Here is a 24,569-nt window from a genome sequence, read left to right as displayed (position 1 = left end):
TCCAAAGAGTTTTCTAAGTTTGCAGTTTCTAATTATTCTCCTTCCACCCTCTGTTAGGCTTTCTCCTATAGTAGTTCACTAAAAAATATTCCTTTTTACCAATTTCAATTGCTGTGTCAATGCTCATCTCTTTTGGGAAAGCATTTCATGCAAATAAACATTCCTTTGTCCTTAAAACATTCTTCATTAAGATTTAAGGTCACTACCACTCTAAATTTCCCCTCTCACATTTACTATTTCTTTGACTTTTCTTTTGGTTCTACTTCTCTCTCTTATCTTTAACTATTGGATTGTACCAATCCAATATTTAACTATTGGATTTCTGTGAGTGTGGAAATGTCAGACTGCAGCTGAATCTCACCAAAACAATGTTCCTGAAAAACGAACTAGTCCCTGACGTTCCATTTGCTCTCAACGGAACGGACATCTTTGAATTTGTACATGGCTTGGGAATTCAACATGAGGAACGGCTTGTTGCCAGAAGTGCACAGGAGGAAGAGAGCAGCGTGGAATGCCTTCAAGAGCGTTGAAGAAGTGGTTAAGAAAACAAAAAACCTCCAGCTCTGGGCACATCTTTTCGACTCCATCATTCTTTCTGCACTAACATATGCATCAGAGACCTGGGCCCTACAAAATCAGGATGAGAACGCTATTTGGGTATCCCAAAGAGGAATCGAAAGAGCTATGTTTGGAGTATCACATTTCACTCAAATGAGAGAAGGTATCCAGAGTTCCAAACTCCATCGACAATCAAGAATCAGGGATGCTGTCTCGTTTGCCAAGGCATCAAAAATCAGATGGGTCGGACATGTAATGCGATTCAGACGACCACTGGACTAGAGCTGTAACCGACCGGATTCCACTGGACGTCAAAATACTGCGTGGCCGCCCACCTACGAGATGGTCAGACTTCTTAGTCAAAACCCTGAATGAACAGTTTGAGGCTCTTCTTGTTCTTGGAGAGAGCGGATATCATTGGAACTACAATAGCATGTGACAGGGACAAATGGAGATGTTACTGGTGCCCGCTTGAGCAAATTGAAGATCAATGGGATGATAAGTGATACAAGTATTTGGATTGTACTAAGATTTTGCCTTTGGTTCTCTACTGTAGAGGTTATTTATTGAGAACTTAATTTAGTTTCATGATCTTTATGTCCTGAGTGTCTATCCCTAGTCCAGTACTTTTTTGAACTCTAAACTCACATGTGCAGCTGCTAATATTCATAATTTCCCCCATTTTAAATAAATGTCAATTTATCCTTTCAGATAATTGTTTCAGAGAACAAAAATCATAGATAATCTTTAGTTTTTCACTTTGTTATGATATTTTTTGTTTCCTAAAGGGGCCATATCTGATGGTAGCAATGTAGCACTGTCATCCAGTTGTTCATTGATTTGCTCGTGTGGGCACCAGTAACGTCTCCATTGTGAGACTTGTTGTTACTGTTTTTTGCATATTGAATACACCATGGATAGCTTGCCAGGCTCTGCCATGCAGGCGGGATACTCTTGGTAGCTGGCTGGGCTCTCCGAGAGGGGTGGAGGAATTGAACCCAGGTTGGCCGTGTGCAAAGCAAACACCCTACCCACTGTGCTATTGGGTTCAATCCCCAGGACCTTATACATGCAAGTCATGTGCTCTATCATTTGAGCTATGTCCTTAGGACCTCTTTTTCATATGAATTCTCCAAATCTCCTTTCATGCTAACAAAAATTATCCAGAATCTGACTACTTCCCATTCTTATCAAAGCTGCCATCATTTTTTGTATTATTATAATTGCCTTGTAATTACTTCTGTTGATTTTTTTTGGCCTCTTAAAAATATGCTCCCAACACAGTAGCCAAAATAATCATTTTCAAACTCTACTTCAGATAAAGTAATGCCACTCACAAAATCCTCCAATTACTTCTGATCTCATTTGGGTAAAAGAAGAAGCACTTGCCGCTGAGAAGATATTTCAAGTGGTAGAAGACATGCCGCACATATGCCACGGACTGAGTTTGATTCCTGACACTGACACCACTTCAGCACAGTTAGGTACAGCCTGGAGGTCACCAAACATTGTTGGAGCTGTTTTGCTCCCCTCCCCTCATAACACTCCCCCCCCCCGAGTAACACTGAAGCAGGACCTATAAAACAAACCAACAAAAACCCAAAGTCCAGCTGACTCCTGAGAGAATCATTATCTTCTCTTCCTCTTAAGTACCCACAATAATCATGTTGACTTCCACAGGCCAAACATAATATGCCCTCAGAATTTTGTACTTATATCCTCCTCACCTCTGGAAACAGAGCCTGTAGTAAGCCCTAAGTATTGCTATGCTGGATGTGGCTCCAAACCAAAATCAGAGTATAGACTGTGTTGAGATTTGTTTCTGTCCAGAAAGAGTATAAGCCCCTAAACTAATCCTCAGAAAATAAGAGAACACACATAAATTGCAAGTTATAGTAAAAAAACACATTGTAACCAAAGCTAATCTCTAAAAAACTCTTCTAGGAGCTCCATGTTAGGGCCAGAGAAACTACTCTTACATTGCTGAAGTCTAACTTATAAAAAATTTATCATAAACTAAATTTTAAAACATGTTAGTTTTAAAAATTTGAGTCTAAATGTGAGAAATATAAACATAAAAAAGTTAGTTCTCATAAAAGAGTCTCTATAAAACCAAGCTCCCGGACATCTAATAGTTCTCTTGGAGAACCTGACAAGCTACCAAAACTCTATTGCCTGCACGGGAGAGCCTGGCAAGCTCCCTGTGGCGTATTCATATCCGAAATACAGTAAAAGACATATACATACCTCTCAGAGAGCCTGGCAAGCTACTGAGAGTATCCCACCCACACGGCAGAGCCTGGTAAGCTACCTGTAGTGTAATCGATTATGCCAAAAACAGTAACTATAGATCTTATTCCCCTGACCTCGAAAGAGCCTCCAATCCGTTGGGAAAGACGAGTAAAGCCCTGCTAAAATCTCAGGGCTGAGTGTAATAGAGACTTTACTGGTGCCCGCTCGAGTAAATTGATTAACAACGGGATGAGAGTGACAGTGACAGTGATCCTCCTCACCTGGATTTACCGGTGCACTTTTTATCTTTCCTAGGTTGTTATTAAATGTTACTTTATCAGAATTTTCTCCTTGTCCAGCACATTTAGAGTGCTCAAGCTACTGCTATCCAGAAGATTCCCTCTCAACCCTATCCCAAACCCTGACTTTTGCTTTCTTTAATTCAAAGTACTGGTATGATTTTCTACATATTTTCATATTAATTCTTTTCTCATTTGATGATTGTTAACATCTCCTTATAGACTGCCACACAAAACAGGGGTTTATTATTGTTATCTGCTATTCTGTCTCCAATGCCTTAAGCAGTGCCTAGCATAGGAAGGTATTCAAAAACTACTGCTGAATAAAATGATAGAATTAATGAATTTACATTTTTTTCAGACTATCGTTACAAAAGATCTACAAAGTTTAAAATGTTTTACAGAGTATTAACCTTTAATATAACACATACTAATGGGCGCATCCTGGATATTAGCTCTCTGAATTTATAGTCAGATACCTTAGTTTAATTTAAATTCTATGCAAATTAAAGATTGAAGCTAGCTGACATCTTGGGAGAAGCCGAACTGTTCATTATAAAGTAAAACTCCACATGACCCAAAATATACTGAAATTATGGATAATAAATGCCAATATTGTAACAGGCATTACTCTCTACTTTCCTTTCAGGTAGTTGGCGCATGCCCTATGCTATCTTGCTGTGGCTCATAGTAACTCATGTGTAGCACTCTGTCACTAGCTAAACTATACAGTAGATAATACAACCAGTAATGTGAAAAGGCAGTGTTCAGTGCACCTGAAAATTGTCTTAGCTCTGATCATTGTACTGACTGCTCTTTGGACTCAGGATGTAAATGTTTATAAAGCAAGTCTTCCCTCTATAATCAAAGATTACTTCTAACATTATTTTATTGTCCTGCTTTTGGTGGTCCCAATGAAACCTATTTTAATACCTTCAGAAGCAACTGAGATTTTTTTCTATTACAAAAGTTAAGCCACCATTTGATGCAGTTACATGTTTTCTTTAATAAAAACACATAGATAACTTTAATTATATTTTTGTCCACACTGCAGATTTGAACTCTACAACTGGTTGGAAGAAATATCAATGAATCAAAAACCTGAACTGCAATTGTTCAGCATTAGTAAGATTAAGTGATGTACTAGCAAAACAGATTATTATCAAAGTGCATCTAATTTTGAAAGTCTAGTCTTTTTTTTATTGGTGGTAAATGAGCTGTAGAAATGCTAACAAGATACACTGCCTGTATTCATTACATATTGCTTGCTTAAGTCAACAATTTAATAAGACACCTTATTAACAAATTTGAGGAGAATGTGATTTACATCCTGATATTCAAGAAGACACAAACAAGCTATAAGCTCTGCCAATGGAGAGTTTTTAGAAATAAGCCTAAGTTAAGATGGAATAGAAGATGATTTTTTTCATTTCTAAAATCTTAGGATGCTCAGAATTAGGCGGTAGATGTTATTCTCCTCTCTGACAGAAGACAGACAATTCCAAGGTGAGCTGGTCTTTCAGTTGGTATTAAAAACACATAAACAATAAACTTCCTCTGTCTCAACTGAGTTTACATCCCACATATATTTTTTTCTGATCAGCAGTAGCTGTTATCCATATGGAAAAAAATTGCTCATCTACATTATCATATCTCTATTTCTTCCTTCTCTGTTACAGAATGCCACATTTCTGAAGCTGGATTTCATAAAATAAAAGAAAGTAAATGGATGACTTGTGAGTAGAGCTTCTGTCTACTTCTAGATAAAACATAATTGACAGAAAAAAAATCATCTGTTCCCTTAGAGTTGACAAATCCCTTGAGGACTGGGAATCTACAAAAACAAAACTCCCTCAACCCATATCAAACACAATGATGAGAGGAACAAAATGAGAAACTGGCCAGAATTAATAGAATTCAAATAACCAGTAATAAATACTTAAACATCATGATGTTTGTGCTGTAGAGATTGGAACGATTCTTCTAAAAGAAGGCATTCTGAAATCTCTTTGTCTTTTACATTTTAATTTTTTTATGTCTCTTTGTTTCAGTGATAAAGTCTGAATTTCATAAGAGAATTGTGATTTGCTTTTCCCATAGTTGATTGTTCCAATATCACCTGTAGGCCTCCCAGGGACAATGGGCTCTTCCATCCTTATGACACTGTCATTTGCAGTCAAAACAATTTTAGCATGATAAAGATGTGTTACAATAACTCTTGATTATAATACATCTTTATTGAGTTAAAATGCTTTGATTCCTAATGACAGAGCAGTGATAGCTCTGAGGTGATTATGGTGAAGGGATTTAACAGTTGGAAGCCCTCAGTACCACCTGTCATCACATGATGGACTTCATTGGAGGGCACAGATATTAGACAGGAGGCCAGGATGGCCCGGACTATAATGAGATCCCCACTGACAAATCCTTGGGTTGTCGGGAGAGAATATAGATCCATACTAAGTTGCCAACTTTTAGCCTGGAGCTGAAAAAAAGCAAGAATAAAATCCCAAAGTATCAGAAAACAACATTCCACCTTACCTCACACATTAGTGTTTGAGAGGAAAAAGATGACTGACTCCACAACAGAAATACACACTGCTAGTGAAAAGCTGGTTGAGAAACCCGAACTCAGACTCAGCTCTGGGGCGAAATCTATCCCTGGCCCAGCAGGACTGGAGCAGGTCACTGCCTAGTCATAGAAAGGAAAAGCCACTTTCCATCATAAACAAAGAACCCGTTGGCGATCATAATCCCAAACAATGAATTGTCTTTGACAACTAAAGAAACAGATGGGTTTATGTTTCTCAAATAAACATGTCATAGCAACCCAAAATGTAAAAATTCATCATTCTGGTAAAGAGCCACCTTTCCCTTTACATGAGAAATGAGATAATCATTTTCACTTTGTTGACAGTTATCACCCAGGTGGTACTGGTCTCTCAGAGGGTATCGATTAGCCCTGCTCTCCACTGTCCTCCCTTCTCACTCACTCCAGTATTGCCTTTTGTCTGTGCCTTTCTTCCTTATAGCAGCCCCTGTGAGCATGAAGGTTTTAATCATCGCTGATGGATGTGTCTTCTATAGAGGGCTCCGATGTGTGCTTGTTTAATCTTGCCCTGTTCTCATTGACCAGAAATGGCATGGAAGTTGTTCTGGAAGATGCCCCACCAGGCCTTTCAAAGTCCAGATGTTATTGCTGGAGCACAATCAAATACACAGGTCTCTGCTCACTGTTCACTCCTTCAGCAAGCATTCCAGCCTGCAGATACTGGAACTTAGCATCTGGATTTCTCTGATTTCCTACATTGGGAAAGATGACCTCCAGTCCCTGCGTCAACTACAAGAAATGGACCTTTCCAGAAATATGTTTGTGCACAGGTGCCATGTATTTTTAATTCAAGGCAGCAGTTAATCCTCTCGAGCTTGGAGTAGAATGAGTGGAGCTGCAGTTGTGAGATCCACTCCCTCCCTCCATTTTTAAGGAATTACATGAAGTCTTCTGTTCACACATCCATAAACGCCAAGGGTCTAAATTATCAGCCTCCCATCACAACAGCAATGGCCTCAGCAAAGAGCATGTTGAGGCTGTCAGATACCAGCTGTGATTCCAAGGCTCCCAACCTCACTCTGGTACTAAAGGACGGAAGAGCCCTCCTTCCAGGGCACGATGTGGCCCTGCTGACTGTTCTTGGCCTTGCAGGTATGCCTAAGATATGTGTGTCCATTTCTCCCTTCTCTTGTCCACAACCACGAAGCATACTAAGTGATGCCTTCCACAGACGCTTGGGAATTTTTGCAAGGTTTGTGGGTAGAGATGATGAGAGTTTCTGGGGAGATTAGTTGATTTGCCATAGATTGTAAGAATTTCCTTTTGCAGAGAAGCTAACAACAGAGAAAAAGGGTTTGGGTTCCAAATTTCAAATCTGCCATTGATGTAACTGGAAATCTGATCCTAAGTAAAAACATTCCATTTACTTTTCTTATCTGTAACTCATAAATAGTATCTATAATTGGTCAATAATCCCAAACCAAAAAATACAGGTGCATTTGTTAAAATGCTAGGAAATACGGATTAAAAGGATAATGAGATAGCTTCTTTTCTCATGGCAATCACATCTCTGTGGTAGAAAATGAGGAACTGTGGACTTTATCAATTATAAAAAGAGATATATTATGATCTACACAAAATCTTACTTTATCGTGTTTGTACAGCAAATGGGTTAAATGTACGAGCTCTATACTTAGATTATTCTGGTTTAGCTCCAGAATATTACTCTGTGACTCTAGGCAGATTAACTGACTTTTCTGTACCTTGGTTTCCTTATGTTTGGGGCTTAGAATTATTATTTATATTTACTCAGATTTTGCATACAGGGTCATTATCTCTTCAGAATAGCAAAACCATGATAGTGTTCAACCTTTTAGATTTTCTATGGTAGCGTAAAACTTTAAAAGAAAACATGTGTATGGCCTTTATGTCACTGAATGAGTGATATAAAGGGATCATTTTTAAGGACCAAATGGGCAAGACATATCTCAAAATTTGTTTCCCTGCTAAACTTACAATGTGTAGGTAACCATGCTGATAAGTGTGTTTGTATGGTGATGGGAAGGGGGAGGAATATGATAGTTCTCTAGAGCTGAAAAACCTGAGGTCCCAAATAGCATATAGGACTGGATTTATGTGTTTCAAATATATCTTCTAAATAATTATTCTTTAGTTGGTTTATAATTTATCAATGAGACATCAACATTTTATATCTTAATGGTTTACACTTTTAATGTGGACATATAATAGGAGATATGCAACAAATTTAGACAAAAAAAATACCACCAATCATAGTCAGACTCAGTTGGAATTAAGTTCCTCTCAGAAAGATTATTATTTAAAGAATCGTGAACCATGTCAATAATCGCACTAAGAGATAATTTATCATGTAAGACAATAGCAAGGAGACAGTAGATGTGTTTCTAGGTGTTTCTTCAAGAACTACTTTCAGGGAGTAACATATATCCCTATTAAAAACTGACAGGAGCCAGGAAACCAGGCATCAGAGGCACCAGAGACCTCCTGGGCATCACTGGGTATATTCCTAAGACCTCTGAGCACTACTTAGGTGTCCCTGCTGGTCTCAGAAACCGTTAGCATTGAATTGCTAACCTAGGGGGTTGGGGACCACCAGGAATGATCCCTGGCTTCCTGACAACTTCGAGGAAGGGCCCTTCCCCCCCAAACATAAATAGATAAACACATAAGCAAAATGTTTGAAGGTTCAAGTATTTGAGGCAATGCTTGAAATAGTGCAAATGACATCTTTGTTTCAGCATTTCTTATAGACTTTCATTTTGTAATATATATTATGAACCTTTAAAAGAAAGATATAATGTAAAGAACTTCTCAAACGTACTTAACCATGAATTGCCCCCTTGCTCCCACCACCACCACATACATATAGATGACTTCATTGAATTGATGTTTTGTCGAACATCATTTTGGAAATACTATAATACGGTGATTATACTAAAGTATCTTTTAAATATGTTTTTATAAAAGATATGTCTAAGTAAATGATACTGCATTTGTGTAGAAATAGACCTAAAATATTCCAAAGTTTTTGTCAAAATCTGATACGGTTTAACTGATAAATTCTGATGAATCATAAATCTGATTGTATGCATATTAGATTATAGTGTAAAAATTATAATTCTAATTGTATTCTTCACCAAGTAATAGATACAATTAAAAATGTAAGTTGTGGAATCAATTTAATTCATTAAAATTTCTTCCTAAGTGAAAATTACCTTAATTTTTACACCTATAGATATTTGGACAAAGATTTAGAATTATAACTTGATCTCTGAGGGACTGGGAACATATTTTATTGGTAAAAGAAAAAGTACCTCATATGCATGAGACCTAAGTTCAATCTCTGCACCTCCCTAAAATTAAGAATTTTAAAAAATAATTTGGCCTCTGATTCTACTTTCTTCCTCAACAAGTCAAAGGAATACAAAAATCACATTCAATAAATTTATGTTAATAAGTGACTATTTGACACATACTCTGACATCTTGGTGCTTCTCACTCTGGAAACTGATAGATAAAAAGATAAAACTTGCATAAAGCTGTAACAGGTTTTAAGTACTTCAATGAGAACTTATTACTTTTCCTATATTTTGTTTTCTTTTTTTTTTAACTCAGAAAGATTTTTAGAACACTTTTTAAAAATAGCAAAATGCCCACGGCAATGAAAATCTAACTAACTTCTTAATAGCATGTTCAGCCTACCTACAAGCTTCATTTGCTGCTTCTGTTCTCTTTTCATTAATGGAAAGTGACCATACCTGACTGGTAATGTGATACAGATATAGCTCTAGCATTACCAGTAGGAGAAAGAGTAGTTTCTAGCCATTGAGATACAATTAGAGATAGACACATACTTTTTCCCTATAATCAAATTATGCTCACTCTCATTTCAATTGCTGATGGTACTGTATTAACAAAAATTTACTTCTTTCCTTAGTTATCTGGCTTAATATCTGCATTAGTCATACAGTAATTTTTGTTTGTTGGTTTTGAGGTCACACCCCGTGGTGCTCAGGCTTACTCCTGATCTGCACTCAGAGATCACTCCTGCAGACTTGGGAGACCACCTGGGGTGCTGGGAATCAGACCCAGATCTCAGCTGCATGCGTGGCAAGCACCAGCCCATTGTACTATTTCTCAGGCCCTATATAATAGGATATTAATGATTAGGGGGTTATGGGGAACTTGTTCTATCAGCTGAGGTTTCTAGGATCTATTGGGACAACTGAACCTAAACAGTAGAAGTAGTGATCATAATCATAAACCGAAATGACTATTTGTTGAGGATTACTATATAAAGTACTGTGTGTCATATCATTTAACCTGAGTGGTCTCAATTATCACCATTTGATAGAGGAGAGAAAAAAGGCTTAAAAAGTAGAAAACTTTCCCAAGAGTGGAGTCAGAACAGAGATTTGAACCCTGACTTTTCTATAAGAGATGTGTAGTGCTTTTAAAGTTGTATTATTTACATAAGGACTGGAGTGATAGCACAGCTGGTAGTGTGTTTGCCTTGCACACGGCCGACTCAGATTCTATTTCTCCTTCCCTCTTGGAGAGCCCGGCAAGCTACCAAGAGTATCCTGCTTGCAACACAGAGCCTGGCAAGCTACCCGTGGCATATTCAATATGTCCAAAACAGTAACAACAAGTCTCACAATGGAGACGTTACTGGTGCCTGCTCAAGCAAATTGATGAAAAACGGGACGACAGTACTACAGTGCTACATAAGACTTTACATTTTGAAACCAAAATTTTGTTTGGAAAACCCAAACTCTAAGATATATTTATATATAGATTTAAATACATTTAAATCTAAATTTGTGTCTATTTTTAAAATGATTAATTAAAAAAATATTAGATGTACAGAAGGAAACAAAACAAGGGCATAGGAAGTGTATGAGGAAAAAATCTTTTAGACTGAGAATATAAATTGAGCCTATCTGAAGGATGGGTGAGTGGAAGGAAAGGGTACTTTATTAATCCCTGTGTTTATTACAACACTGTTCACAATAGCCAACATATAAAAACAATCTGACTGGATAAAGAAATCTGGTGCAGAGAAACATAATAGAATATTACTCAGATATTAAAAAAGAGATTTACCATTTGTTGGACCTTGATAAAATTATGCTAAGTAAAATTAGTCAGAGTGAGATAAATAAATATTTTGTGTTTGTTTGAAGGCCATACCTGATATTACTCAGGGGTTGCTCCTGGCTTTGCACCCAGGAAGTACTCCTGGCGGTGCTCAGAGGACAATATGGGATGCCAACATTGAACCTAGACTAGTTACATGCAAAGAAAGCACCCTACCACTGTACTATTGTTCCACCCAGGAATATTCTTTAAGTTGATATTTTCATGCTCTTTATATAAATCCCCAGAGATGGAAATAATGGCCTATAAGATAGTTCCACTTAAAAAGATTTGAAAACAAAACATTCCATACTGTTTTCCATAGTGGCTACAGCAATACCTACCCAAAAGTGTATAATGATTTTATTTTTATTTTTTTTTGCTTTTTGGGTCACACCCGGCAATGCACAGGGGCCATTCCTGGCTCATGCACTCAGGAATTACCCCTGGCGGTGCTCAGGGGACCATATGGGATGCTGGGATTCGAACCCGGGTCAGCCGAGTGCAAGGCAAACGCCCTACCCACTGTGCTATCACTCCAGCCCATGTATAATGATTTTAGTATCTTCATATCAATACCAACAGGATTGTTTTATCAACTTTTGAGTATGCCATTATAACTGGTGTGAAAGGAAAATCTTATTGTGGTATTGCTTATATTTTATAAGTCATTAATGATATAGGACAACTTTTTATGTCTACTGGCCATCTATTCATCTTCTCTGTGAAATTTTTTTGAAATGTTTTTATATTGCTTGCCCATTTTTAATTGTACTGAGGGTTCTGAATTTTATGTTGTTACTTATATATTTTCAATATTAACCCTTTACAAATATATACATACAACTATACTTCCAATTCAGCAGGCTGCTTATTTGAGAGTGGGAGGGCACACTAATCTGTGCTCAGGGATTATTCTGACTCTGTGCCCATTCAGCTATGTGTAAGGCAAAACCATGAACCTTACGTGTTGTACCAGAGATCCGGCCCAAGGCTGTTTTTATTTTTTTGACAATGGCTTCTTTCACTATGAAGATTTTTGTTTTCATGTTATTCCAATTGTTTATCTCTTTATAGATTTTTTCCTCTTAGAGATGAATACATAAACATCAGTAATAGTAATGTCAAAGAGCTTGTCACCTATGTTTTCATCATGTGTTTTATGATTTCAGATCTTATATTCAAGTCTTCAACATATTATAAATAAAACTTGACCTATGGTGTAAGAGTGATCTAGTTTCATTCTTCTGTAAATACTACACATCTTTCCAGTACCATTCATGGAGAATTTTCTTCTTCCATTGTATGCTCTTGACTTTATGGCCTAAATTGGTTTTACACATGTGTGGTTTTGTTAATGGACTACTAATTCTATTCCATTGATCTGCGCGTTTTTATTTTAGTACCAGAGTTCTTTATTGCTATAGCTTTGTAGTATAGTTTCAAGTGAGGAAGTACAAGTCCTTCATTTTTTATTCATTTTTCTTAGAATTATTTTGGATATTGCAGATATTGTAGATCTACATAAAATTTAAGATTACTCTGACCCATGGGCATATTTTTCCATTTCTTTGTTTTTTATTTTATTTATTAATCAATGCTATGCTTTTTATTATATAGCTATTCACTTCTTTCATTGAATTTATTCCTGGGCATTTTATTCTTTTTGAGTATGTGGTAATATTTAGAATTATTCTTTCGATTTATATGTTTATTGCTTAAATATGTAAAACATTTATTCTATTTGGATGTGCATATTCTATATCAGTTTTATTTATTGATGCTGAATTTCACTAAATGTTTCCTTTGCATCTATTGAGATGATTACATTATTCAAACTTATTCTTTTCTTTTTTTTTTGCTTTTTGGGTCATACCCGGGATGCACAGAGGTCACTCCTGGCTCATGCACTCAGGAATTACTCCTGGCAGTGCTCAGAGGACAATATGGGATGCTGGAAATCAAACCTGGCTCGGCCTATTGCAGGGCAAATACCCTACCTGCTGTGCTATCGCTCCAGCCCCTCAAATTATCTTTTTTGGTTTGATATATCACTGGAATGGATTTGTATATTTGACCTATCCCTGCATTCTTGCAATAAATTCCACTAAATCATGGTGTATGATCTGCTATCTTATTGAATTTTGTTTACTGATATTTTTAAAATTATGTGATTTGCTGAGATAAGAAAAATATTTATAATCTGCACTTGAATTTGAAAAACACTTCCTTTTATAATTTTATTCAAAGAATAAGCTACATCTTCAAGAATAGGAAATGAAAGTACTAGGCAGTTTGTGATTAGACATTCACAGGAGAGTGATCTTTGAAAAAATGAGAAAGAAAGAAAATAGAAGGATAAATTTGAGAGTTATTAAGATCTTAAAGAATAAAATTTAAATAAATAGAGGCTAGTATTACAATCTTAAAGAATAAAATTTAAATTAATCGAGGCTCTAACAGCATACACGAGACCTTTTAAGATCAATGAAGAATTTGAAACATGACTTATGAATAAGATAGATATTTTTAATTTTTTAAGAAGCCAGGAAGGTAGATTATGGCCAGATTCAGAGTCTTGAAGACAAGAAATTTGACTTTTATGTAATGGGGAGCCATGATATATTTGGAAAGGCTATGGACTTCTAGGTATGTATAAAATATGGTAACAACATACAGAATCAGTCTTTTTGAAGAGGTGGCTGTGGTATTTTAGAATTTTAGGGACTATACTGCATGTTGTCTATAACTACTCTAGAATTAGGATATGGGAAATGTGAAATTAAACTCATTTCCAAAGTAAAAAAAATAATTTTAATACATTACTTATTTTTTATAAGTGAATTGCCATCCACAAAACATTTTTCTACCACAGATACTGAAGATGTTATGGTCTCTTAAAAATTTTAATAGCTACAATTAAAGATACAAATTGAACAGCAGAACCATGTCTGAACTGTTATTTTTCTGCATGGTCATGCATTTACCACTCATTTTGATTCCCTTTGAATATTTAACAAATCTAATGTTTGTGAATTTCATATTTAATGATTTATGTTTCTTCCTATGATGTTATCTTTTGATGATCTCTATCTTTGTCATAGGAGCTGTTGGTCTCACTTGCCTAGGCTTAGTTATATTTAACTGGAAACTTCAACAAGGCAAAGCAAATGAACACATATCAGAAAATCTTTGTTGCAGAACCTCCGATGAATCCCTGTGTGCTCATGAGGCAAGAAATTACCACGCTCAGGGATACTGTAACTGCCACTTAACTCAGGAAAACGAGATAAAGGTCACGTCCATAGTGGGGTCCAGAAAGGAAATGCCACTTTCACAGGAAAATAGCCATCAAGTAGCACTGGTCTCTGAATCCACAGTCCTTGACAGATCATTTAGAAACCTGAAAGGCAAGAGCCATGGGGCAGACAGCACTTTCTTCTATGCTGGTGGCAGATTGTTGAAGTCTGCATGTTCAGAGCCTCCTGAGAATATGGCAGCTTTTAATGAAGCAGGTTTACTTACAAGATACTGTCCGGAGAGATTTGAAAGCCTAAGGAATCTTGACTCTGGGAAAGTCCAGCCTAAAACTCTTCCACAGCACATAGCAACAATAGGTGAGTTATTCTGGTTTTAGAAAATCTATGTTCCTCCCCTCTGAGAAAAGTAGCTCCTTTAATTTCCTGTACAAGAGAATGAATGCCATAAAATCATGTTTTTGATTTCTGTCCATTCTACTTCTGAAGATTGTATATGTGTGCATGTGTGTGTGAGAGAGAGCGAGAGGAGAGAGAGAGATTGTGTGTGTGTGTGTGTGTGTGTGTGTGTCTTTCTGTCTGTAGTCTGTCTGTTTAGACTGAGGCAGAAGTGGAAATGGAGACAGCCTACCCTCAGAGTCTATTTTACAACCCCTGGGAAGTGAATTTTGTGACCCCACAACTAGCAATGTTATTTTGGTTTGCTTTTTTTAAAGAAACATTTTAAACAGCAACAGTGCTATTGCTGTAAAGATTTATGGGAGGCTGAGTATTGGCTTCCATTCCAACATCCTTTGTGCGCTAATGCCAATTCTGCAGTAAGCAACCTTCCCAGGTCATGACACGTTAGAAGAATAGGCCTTCTAAGACTAGTGATTCATTTCAGGGATGATGTCAAGACACATACTTTGCTTGCTGAGCTGTCAGGGATGATAACTTCCTAGTCCAGGGAAAGTCAAGACTTAATTCATTGTCCCATGTTGGGAGAGCCAAGCGAATCTGGCCGTGACATCTACCCACTGTACATGGGCAATGTCAATATTTAGGTGGAGGTAGTGAATTAAAGGTCTTTTTTTTCCTCCCTGAATAGTAAGGTGAGTGTTCATGCTCAGCAGTAAAAACTTTGACAGCTACTCTGTAAAGAGGTTCCTGTCATTTATTTGAATTGGCTTACAACAAGCAGAGGTCTCTCTCAGTATATGAATGACAGAGGTGCTACACAAAGAAATTTTTACCATGGAGATGTGTCCTTTAAGGATATATTTTGAAACAACTGGATAAGAATAAATATGTGTTTTATTTTATATGTGACATAGGTAATATATGAATCTATCCTATTGCATTTATCAGATTCCAATTCTTACCACTTTGTGGACTTTGTTTCAAAAGGGGTAAAAAAGGAAGAAAGATCAAATTTTTTGTTTTATAAAAAAATTAGTATTAAACCTGCCAATAGAACCAACCATATTAAGCAGGTGTTTTCATTTTAGCTCATTATAATGCCTATATTTTCTTTGGGAAACATCTCTATTCAAGAAATAGGGTTTGCTAATCATTTAAAACCTAGTTCCTTGTTTCACACAACACATTTGTCAAACTAGTACAGTTACTTTTAAGAAAGACCTTAAATCATGCTATGCTTCAGACACATAATAAAGCTAGAGACCAAAGGTATTTGAGGAGAAAGCAACTAAATTTAAAACTTCTCCAGAACAACAGACCATAAGACACAGTATCACTCTGTGCCTTTTTTTATGTGGCAACACAGAATTATAGTATTTCAAAGGTGTGTAGAGGGGATTTTAGATAGGAATTAGTTAATTCTTAATATTTATCACTGAGTCCTGTGACTCTAAAGATCTGATAAAAGCTACAGAATCTTGCTCTAGAATAATTTTAGACTCATATGAAGGCCAAATCTAGAAGAATATCCTAATATTTAGAAACTAAGTAGCTTCTCTAAGGTCAAGTTGATGATAGGACTTAGATTAGAATTAGGTACTTGTCTGGTTCTTAATCACCATTCCTATTCTCAATAGAAAAAAACTTATATTTTCTTCTGAATAAATAAAAAGAAGTTGGTAAATTTTTTGTGAGGTATTTTGTGAACAAGAGGAATACTCATTTTAAATAATTTTTAACTTACTATGCATTGTGGTTCAAAGTTTAGGATTGGGAACAGTCTGAAACTAGTTCTGCCCATATCATTTAGCTCACATGATTAGGGAAAAACTATACCATTTTCTAAGCTTGTTTGTCACTTGTTAAAGTGATAAGTTAATATCATTTATCCAATGGATCAGGTATTTTGCTTTAAATGATAATTAATAACATTTGACACAGTACCTGGATCTTAGTATATTCTTAATGATTACTCTTATTATTAATTTGCCATTAATATTATTCAGAATACGACATTATACTTATATGCATCATTTTTAATATTAGGTAGAGGGCTGATGAGACAGTACAGGGGTTAAGGTACTTGCCTTGCACATGTTAGAGCCAAGTCTGATTCCCAGAACCATATGTGGTCCCCTGAATGATCTCTGAACACAGAGGCAGGAGAAAGCTCTGAGCACAGCAAGATGTGGCCCCAAACAACCCTCGATTTTAAAAGATACAAAAACCTAAGCAGCAACTGATGCAACACAGATGCCAAGCAATATTTTAAAATTCTTACTCATTTAACAAATTTATTATCTTAAGTGATGATAGATAAAATGCACGGTCTATATTATGATGGAGACAGTAGTACATTTTTTCTGTTTTTGAGGTTGTTTCTTTTTGTTATAATCTAAATACTATTCAATATTACATTATTTTCCCCAGTAATATTTAGTTCAAAGGGGTAAGTGAAGTCAGAAAAGAAATTTCCAATGACCATTTGGATAGTATTCATATATTATTCTAGCCAAATTAACAACCAATCTAAATATGTACAATATTAATATTTTATTTCTAATTTCACAACATTTTGTTTTATTTTATTTGGGCCACACCTCACTGTGCTTAGGGCTCACTCCTGACTTTTTGCTCAGGGATCTTCCTGGTGAAGTTTGGGAAACCATATGAGGTACCAGATATCAAATCTAGGTTGGTTGCATTGCAAGAGAAGCATGTTACCCCTGATCCCTATACTATCTCCCTACTTCCTCTCCCTTCTAATTCCACCACTTTTAAATCATTACTACAACATATTAAAACATAGCCACAAAGAATGTCATTGCAGGTTAGGAAAATAGTCAAAAGGGTTGGAATACCTGCTTTGCACAATGGAGCAATGAGTTTGGTCTCCAGCAATTGATAGTCCCCTGCACTGAGTGGTACTTGAAGACTGGGCCAGCAGTGGTCCTGAGCACCGTTGAGTATGTCCCTCACACTCACTCCCTTAAAAATAATATTATGCAAGCACACAGATGTGCCAAATCTCCTTTGTCGATTTGGCTAACAATTAGAAAATATTCAAGATTTGTCATCATTAGAATTCATTTTGTGCTTTTGACATTGTTTCTACACACCTGTTTGTTTTGGGTAATGAAACTCTGCTCATTGCTAAATTCCTGCATTTATTGTTCAGCAGATATCAGCAATGACACATTTAGTAGAAGATATGCAACACCCGCTTCAGGCTTGGCAAGAAAAAGTCTTGAAAAGCATTTAACAAATGAATCATGGCAGCCTCCAATAGAAAAGGGAGACAATGGCTTACAACCTCACAGGCAGAGACATTTTATTACAAGCTCCTCATCTAAGCCTTGTGAGCCTGAGGAACGCTACGCACAAAAGATCTTAGAAAAACATAGATCAAAATATCATGATCCTTGTGGACTATTGAAACAGAACAGGCCTAGGTATTTTCAGCCAAGCAATTCTCTTATCTGTAAATATGTGCCCTGTGATCAGTTTCTAGGTTATACGAAGGAAAAGAAGCCAAATCATAGAGAATATTCAAAGCCTGAAAAAGAACAGCTCCAAATTAATAGTGCAATAGAAAAATTCCTTATGAATGAGGACAGCATGAAGTTATCAAATTTACCAGTAAAAATCAAGAAAACATACACCCCAAAGAAGGTTCATTTCCACAACTTCGAGTTAGCAAAGAAAGATAGATTTGTGATGTCACCCAAATCATCAACCCATTGGAAACAGCAGAAAAATCAAAGTAGTCCCACAATCAATTTGGATCTCAAAAAATGCAACAATCCTCAGGAGAAAAACCAAGCAGAAAAATGGTTCACTGATCCACAGATTCTGAAAAGAAAGAGAGCCAATCAATCTGATCTCAAAGGAAAATTTAAAGGACAAAATTTAAGGATAAAATTAAATGTGCATCCTTTTAGAAAAGTCAGGGTTCATCCAGAAAAGATCTTGCCAGTACTCCCAAAGAAACGCAAACATGTCTTATTTGCTAATAAGTTATCCAAAGCTTCTGACAAAGAAGCCAAAATAAACCTTATGACCTCTGTAGGTGTTCATCGACAGCCAGAGAGTAACAGCTATGTTAGACTCACTTCAAAGCCGTTGCCTCGCAAACATGCCCCAAAGCAGACCCCCTACTACAAAAAAACCACTAAAACGGCCCTTCTGTTCAGCACTAACTTGTCTGTAGTTGGCCGGAGTTCTGTAGAAGAAAAAGGCTGCCGTGATGGAAACTCATCAACATTACCTCAGCCCACACTCATGTTGGCTGAGTACCAAGACTCACACACTCAGCTCTCAACTGAGCAAACTGAAGGCTCCACTCACTTAGATGTACCAAGTTATTTGCCAGCTACTTGGAAAAGCACAGTAAGTGATGTTCTAGCAAGCCACCATTCCAGGGAGGCGACAGACAAAGCAGCAACAGAGCCAACTACGTACTTGGAACAAGACAAATCAAAGACCATTGACCAGGTTTCTTGGCCCTTAGGAAATCAAGCACAACTTCTAGGTGTCCACAAGACTGGCACCTACAAGGAACATACTTCAGATAAAAATGAAACTTCTCAACAAGTAGAACAAGACTCAAGTTATGGAATACTTGGAGACGGAGGAACAATGTTAATGACAAGACCCCACTCATCACATAAAATTGCAAAAGCTTGTCTTCTGGATGAGGGAAATGATATGGGGAACACATGTCTGAAAACAGAGACAGGAGATTTCATTCTCATTCCCCAAACACAGTCCAAGGGCAGCCTAACACTTACAGAGATAAATTCTACTCCATACCAAAATAGAAGAGAGCTTTTCAAGGATATCAGTACCTCTCTCCCTACTCAAGCCACTTGGCATCTAAACAATAAGAGTGAAAAGGGAATTGACAGGACAGATGCATTGCCTAGAGATGACGGCACTGGAGCACTAGAGATAAAAATAATAGGGAAAGAAGAGGAAAAAACACCTGATAAAAGCATGGCAAATTCTCAAACGTCAATTCAGACTGGACAGATGACCTTAAAAGGCACCGCAAAAGAAAAGCAGTGGACTTGGGAGAAAGGAAAAAGTAAAACACATGAATCATCTGAATCAAGTTCTGGTGAGAACACCATTCCGGCTAAGGATTTGAGTGTTACAAGCTCCCATGGAACTGAAAATAGAGCACCTTGGAGTGAAAGTGATCTTCAAATGAGCAAGAAAATACATGATTTAAGAAATGTTCAAAATATTCAACCAGATACACATAATAGAGAACATGAAGAAGGTGCATCTACAATGGAGACACAAGAAGCACTTTCCCTCTTGCCAGAGTTAAAAAACAGTGGTTTTGAGGAAGAAAATGAAGTGTCTCAAATTCCTAGAAAAAATGAAGCTGAAAACTCTGCTTCAAAACCTATGCTGCATTTACCATCTGCTGAATATGCTAATACATCACTTTTAGAAGCAGAACAAAATAACTCAAATAATAATCACTTTTTACCTTAGCTGTCTGTAAAATAATACACAAATACCCACAGCCTTTGCATGCATTATGGACGCATTCTTTCTGGAAGAAAAACATTCTCAAGAACGATTATCAATTTTTTAAATACATAGTTGAATGTTTTGCAAAAACCAAAGATGAAATGATGATATATGCTTGACAAAATTAATTGAGTTTGGTTTATTAAATGATAAAACCAAAGAGAAAATTTTTGCTTAGACCAGGAAAGAAAACAAATTAAAATAAAAAACACTAAAATAAAAAGACTTAAGAAAATGAAGGATTAAGAAAAAAGTACTTAAGCACATTTACACTTTTGATGTTTATTTTATGAAAATTATTATACATATCTCATTTAGTGCATTACAATACTGCTTTCTATTTAAATGATAATATATTCATATTTTTGCCTGATCTGTTTCCTTAATTATGGCATGAAAATAGAATTTGAGCTTTATTAACTGTACTCTAGCTGATATGCATACCAATATATTTCAACTATTTGTGACTGTTCTTTTAATAATTATCCTAGAAACAGTAGAAAAATTTTTAAACCTGTTATTTCAGAGAAAAAAGTTTTTAGGGATAGTAAACTGTTTCTTAAAATTTGCAACATCTCATAAATCCACTAGGTGGAGATCTCAGCTTCAGTCATTTTAAAAGAGCAGATGAGCCTTCAAGAAAAACACAATGGATAATGAACAAAAGAAATTTTTAACAAGCTTTATTGCCAATTCTTATTAACTGTAGATTTTGAAAACTAAATAACTGTTAGTTATAAGCTTTTAAGGTTTGATCTCTTGTGTTTAGTATGCCATTATTGTTTGCTTTTGGTAAATCCTGCATGCAGGGATTAAATGTGTTGATTAATATTAAATTTAAAAGCCATACAAAATATACATCCCACTCAAAGTTATAATTATTTGATAAAGAAGTAAATTCAAATAATTTTATTACTAATGTCCCAGTAAAATGTTGAAAGCATACCATCATGGTATGTATTATAATATTTAGTAATTCCTAAAGGGAAATAAAGCTTGCAAAAGCAATTGATTACCTCTTCTTCTATTAACTCTATTTGTGACCAGGTCCCCAATATTATATCTAAACATGAAAATATCAAAAAGCTTAAAAACACTATTTTATAAATGTAAGTATTGTTAATGTATACTATCTTCCACTTTCTTTCCTATTTTGAATTGCCAACATATCACATAACTTTGTAACTTCCCTTTAACTCTTACCTCTCTTTCTTTTCTCCCTAGTTTCAAAATCTTCTAGCTTTTATCCCTAACTCCTCTGCCCTCTCTGCTTCCCTCCTATGCCATCTATCTGACTCTTCTGATTCCACTTCATTTTGTTAAGCACCTTTATGGTGAGAAGGGCATCTATGCCAATTTCTTGCATAATAAATCCTATTCTAATTGACAGCTCCCTCAGTTTTACGTAGCTTAGGTTTCCAGGGATAGTAAACTGTTTCTTTTTTCCCCTACCCTTCTTTTTCATTTTCCTGTTTGTTTTAAGCATTTTAACCTCGCTGCTGAGCCCTTAGCTTTGTTCTCCTTTCAGTGCTAACAACATGCCGAATATCTAGGGTCTAACAAGTTATCTGGTTACTAGCTGATGCTTCTTAGTCAGTGGTGATTTGACAGTTCTCCAGGACACTTTCCTCTCCTCCATTTCCAACAACCAGACATTCACTTCATGCTATTTCTTCCTTTGAAGTTGGCTCCTGAGTCCCCATGGTAACCAAAGCAGTCTTTGTGTGGTAATCAAGTGGATTACTGCATGAACAGCCAGGACGGCTGGCGGCTGGCTGTGTCTGTGTCCTTTTCTTCCCTTTAAATTCACCTGTGTTCTTTATTTAAATGTAAAGTTTCCGGCTCCAGCTATACTTTTGACTCAGTAGATTTAGAATAGGTCTTCAGAACCTTTGTTTTAATAAATACTCCCAGGTAATCTGAAGTATGTCATATGCATTCCACACAAAATAAGAAACAAAGCTTTGTTTCAGGCTCATCAGATTATTTGGTGCTTGCCTCACTTAGTACTATAGGTATACAGTGAATACAAACTTGAATCTCAAACTTGATGGTTTTTGCAATAACAAAACAACCGTTTTTTATCCTATGTCTTCACAGTTCTAGGCACAAAAATAATTCCCTGAAAAATTTCTTCTGACTTCCAAGGCTTTCCAAAAGCTGTCCCTGTAACCCCAGACCTCCCTACCCATCCCACTGTTTCTCAGTAGTTATTTTCATCTCCTAGAAATAGAGGTTTTCACTTTTCTATCACCTTTAATTTTGTCTTTGTTCCACCTTTTGAATCTTGATTGAGACTCATAGAGGAGATGAAAATAGATAGCACAGCATAGGGTGTTTGCCTTACCCATGGCCAACCCGGTTTCGATTCCTCCACACTTCTCAGAGAGCCAGCAAGCTACTGAGAGTGTCTCACCCCCATGGCAGAGCCTGGAAAGTTACCCGTGGCATATTCTATATGCCAAAAACAGTAATAACAAGTCTCAAAATGGAGACGTTACTGGTGCCCACTCGAGCAAATCGATGAGCAAGGGGATGACAGTGACAGTGACAATAGAAAATGAAAGAGAAAATGAGTAGTGAACTTGAGAGTAGTATAGACTAGAATAGCATGCTGCTATCATATTAGAGCTAAAGATGTACTTGTTTCCAATGATATTTGGCATAGAGTTTTAACCACTCAGTGGCTACAGTATTCAAGTAACCAAAATCTCTCCCTGTGTCTTTCCTCACAATGGATTTATACATTTTCTCTTTGTTTAAATGATTTTTCCCTCCCATATCATGCTGAGTTCTTACTTAGGCTCATTATCTGATTAAATTAAACTGGATTTACTTCCTGGATTACTTTTTCCAGGAACCCTTTCCTCATCATCACTCTTGGCCCCCCCAGTGCTACTTTTCCTTGAGTTTGCCTTCTCATATAATCTTGTTTTCCTTCCTCTTAGTTTATACCTATAAAATCATTAATATGATTATTCGTAAAACCAGTAGGCATTATATTTTGTTGAGAGCACAATGAATCCCCAGTCTCTATTCATGGGGTAAAAATTCATGTTGTTGAATGAAGGGATGATAACATTGTTCCCATTTCCTTAATATTCAGTCTGCGACATGGTGCCCACCTCTCGGGGCATAACGATGACTCAGGCATGCCACATGCAGAAAAAAACTCAGCTTTAAAACATGGAGATGCGTACTACAGTTAAGTCAGGGTTCACCAGTCCGACAAGCCTAGATTTTGCTGACCTGGCAGGAAGTTTTCTTCCCTTCTATTTGCTCCACATTCTTCTCCTTGGATCTCCACCCCCTTAAGCCCTGTGCTAAGAGGCCTTACTGCTTAGCAATTAAGCTTTTTCACTAAATATTTAAATCTTGACTTCTCAGGGTTTGTGTGTGTGTGCATGCGTATATATGGCTTTTATTGCTGGGTGGTGATATTATTGTTTACTTATCATTAATTCATTTCTTTATTGGTTTTAGGGCCACATATGGTGGTGCTGTTCTTACTTTGTGCTCAGGATTTACTTATAGCAAGGTTCAGGGTTCTCTCTATGGTATAGGGCGTTTGATCCAGGGTTGCAGTAGCAGCCTGCAAGGTAAACTCTCTTACCTTTCATAGTAGGTCTCTGGCCCCATATTTTACTATTATCATAATTATTCTCTTTTGACCCTGTTCTATTAGCTTTTTCTAATTTTCTAATCTATTGCTTGACTCATCCAGTCTACGCAAAATAGGCTTTTAGAAGACATCAACAGCTTACTCATATCTTGAAATTCAACTTTTTTATATATACCATATGTATAATCCTGAAGAATCAGATAAAATAAGCAGAAGGAATTCCCTATGTTGGTATTTTATGTTACAGTTTGGAATAGCTAGTGCCCCATGTAGGGAAAATTCTGGATTCTAGGGTACATATTAAAGAAAGAAAAAGCTTTTCACTGATTATTTTAGGTCATGTCATTTTCAAGACTAAATTTAGGACATCAAAATTCAAGTGAGAGAATTATAGGTCTTTTAAATTCATGATAATAGTAGTTTATTTACTTGATCAATAATTTTTCTAACATTAAGAAAGTTCCAGGCATGAGAGTTATAGCAGCAAACAAAATAAGATGACCAAACAAAGAAGGCCTTGATTTTCTGGAGCTCATATTCTAGTAGTGAGAAAATATTCTACACAAATAAATATATAATATGCTAGCTGGATGGTCAGGAGAAAAAGCTGTTTACTCTGGCACATTCAACCCATGTCCCATCATATTATATATTTATACTTGTGGGGTTGAATAACGACTTGTTTTTAACAACTTGGGTTTTGCCTTTATAAAAAGAGAGAGAAACTTTCTTACTCCTTCCAGACATAAGATTTGGATCTCTCTGTCTCATAAGGTGAGACGTTTCTGGAGATACAAGTCCCACTTTATTTGTTTCCTTGTTGAAGAGGGATAAAGGCCCTGGTGGATCATAAATATGGTCATATAAAGAAAGGACAGCACTAATTATGGTTTGAACTGAGTAAATAAGAACCATTAGTCCTTTCG

General features: G+C 36.4%; 2 protein-coding genes across 2 annotated transcripts in view; one reads left to right on the top strand and one right to left on the bottom strand.

Annotated features, from left to right (window-relative positions):
* TNNI3K (TNNI3 interacting kinase) overlaps nt 1-24,569 on the bottom strand; it is a 302,459-nt gene that overhangs the window by 72,444 nt on the left and 205,446 nt on the right. The gene's annotated exons all lie outside the window — the stretch shown is intronic.
* Nucleotides 5,660-19,982, top strand: LRRC53 (leucine rich repeat containing 53). The gene is given in 7 exon segments (XM_055138220.1): nt 5,660-5,773; nt 6,007-6,161; nt 6,163-6,278; nt 6,281-6,468; nt 6,471-6,792; nt 13,923-14,435; nt 17,656-19,982. Coding segments are annotated over 7 exon segments (3,735 nt in total).

This window comes from Sorex araneus, chromosome 5 (genome assembly GCF_027595985.1).
Source record: "Sorex araneus isolate mSorAra2 chromosome 5, mSorAra2.pri, whole genome shotgun sequence".
Classification (NCBI taxonomy): domain Eukaryota; kingdom Metazoa; phylum Chordata; class Mammalia; order Eulipotyphla; family Soricidae; genus Sorex; species Sorex araneus.
The sequence above is the reverse complement of the archived record's forward strand: the minus strand, read 5'-3'. Positions and strand labels throughout refer to the sequence as shown.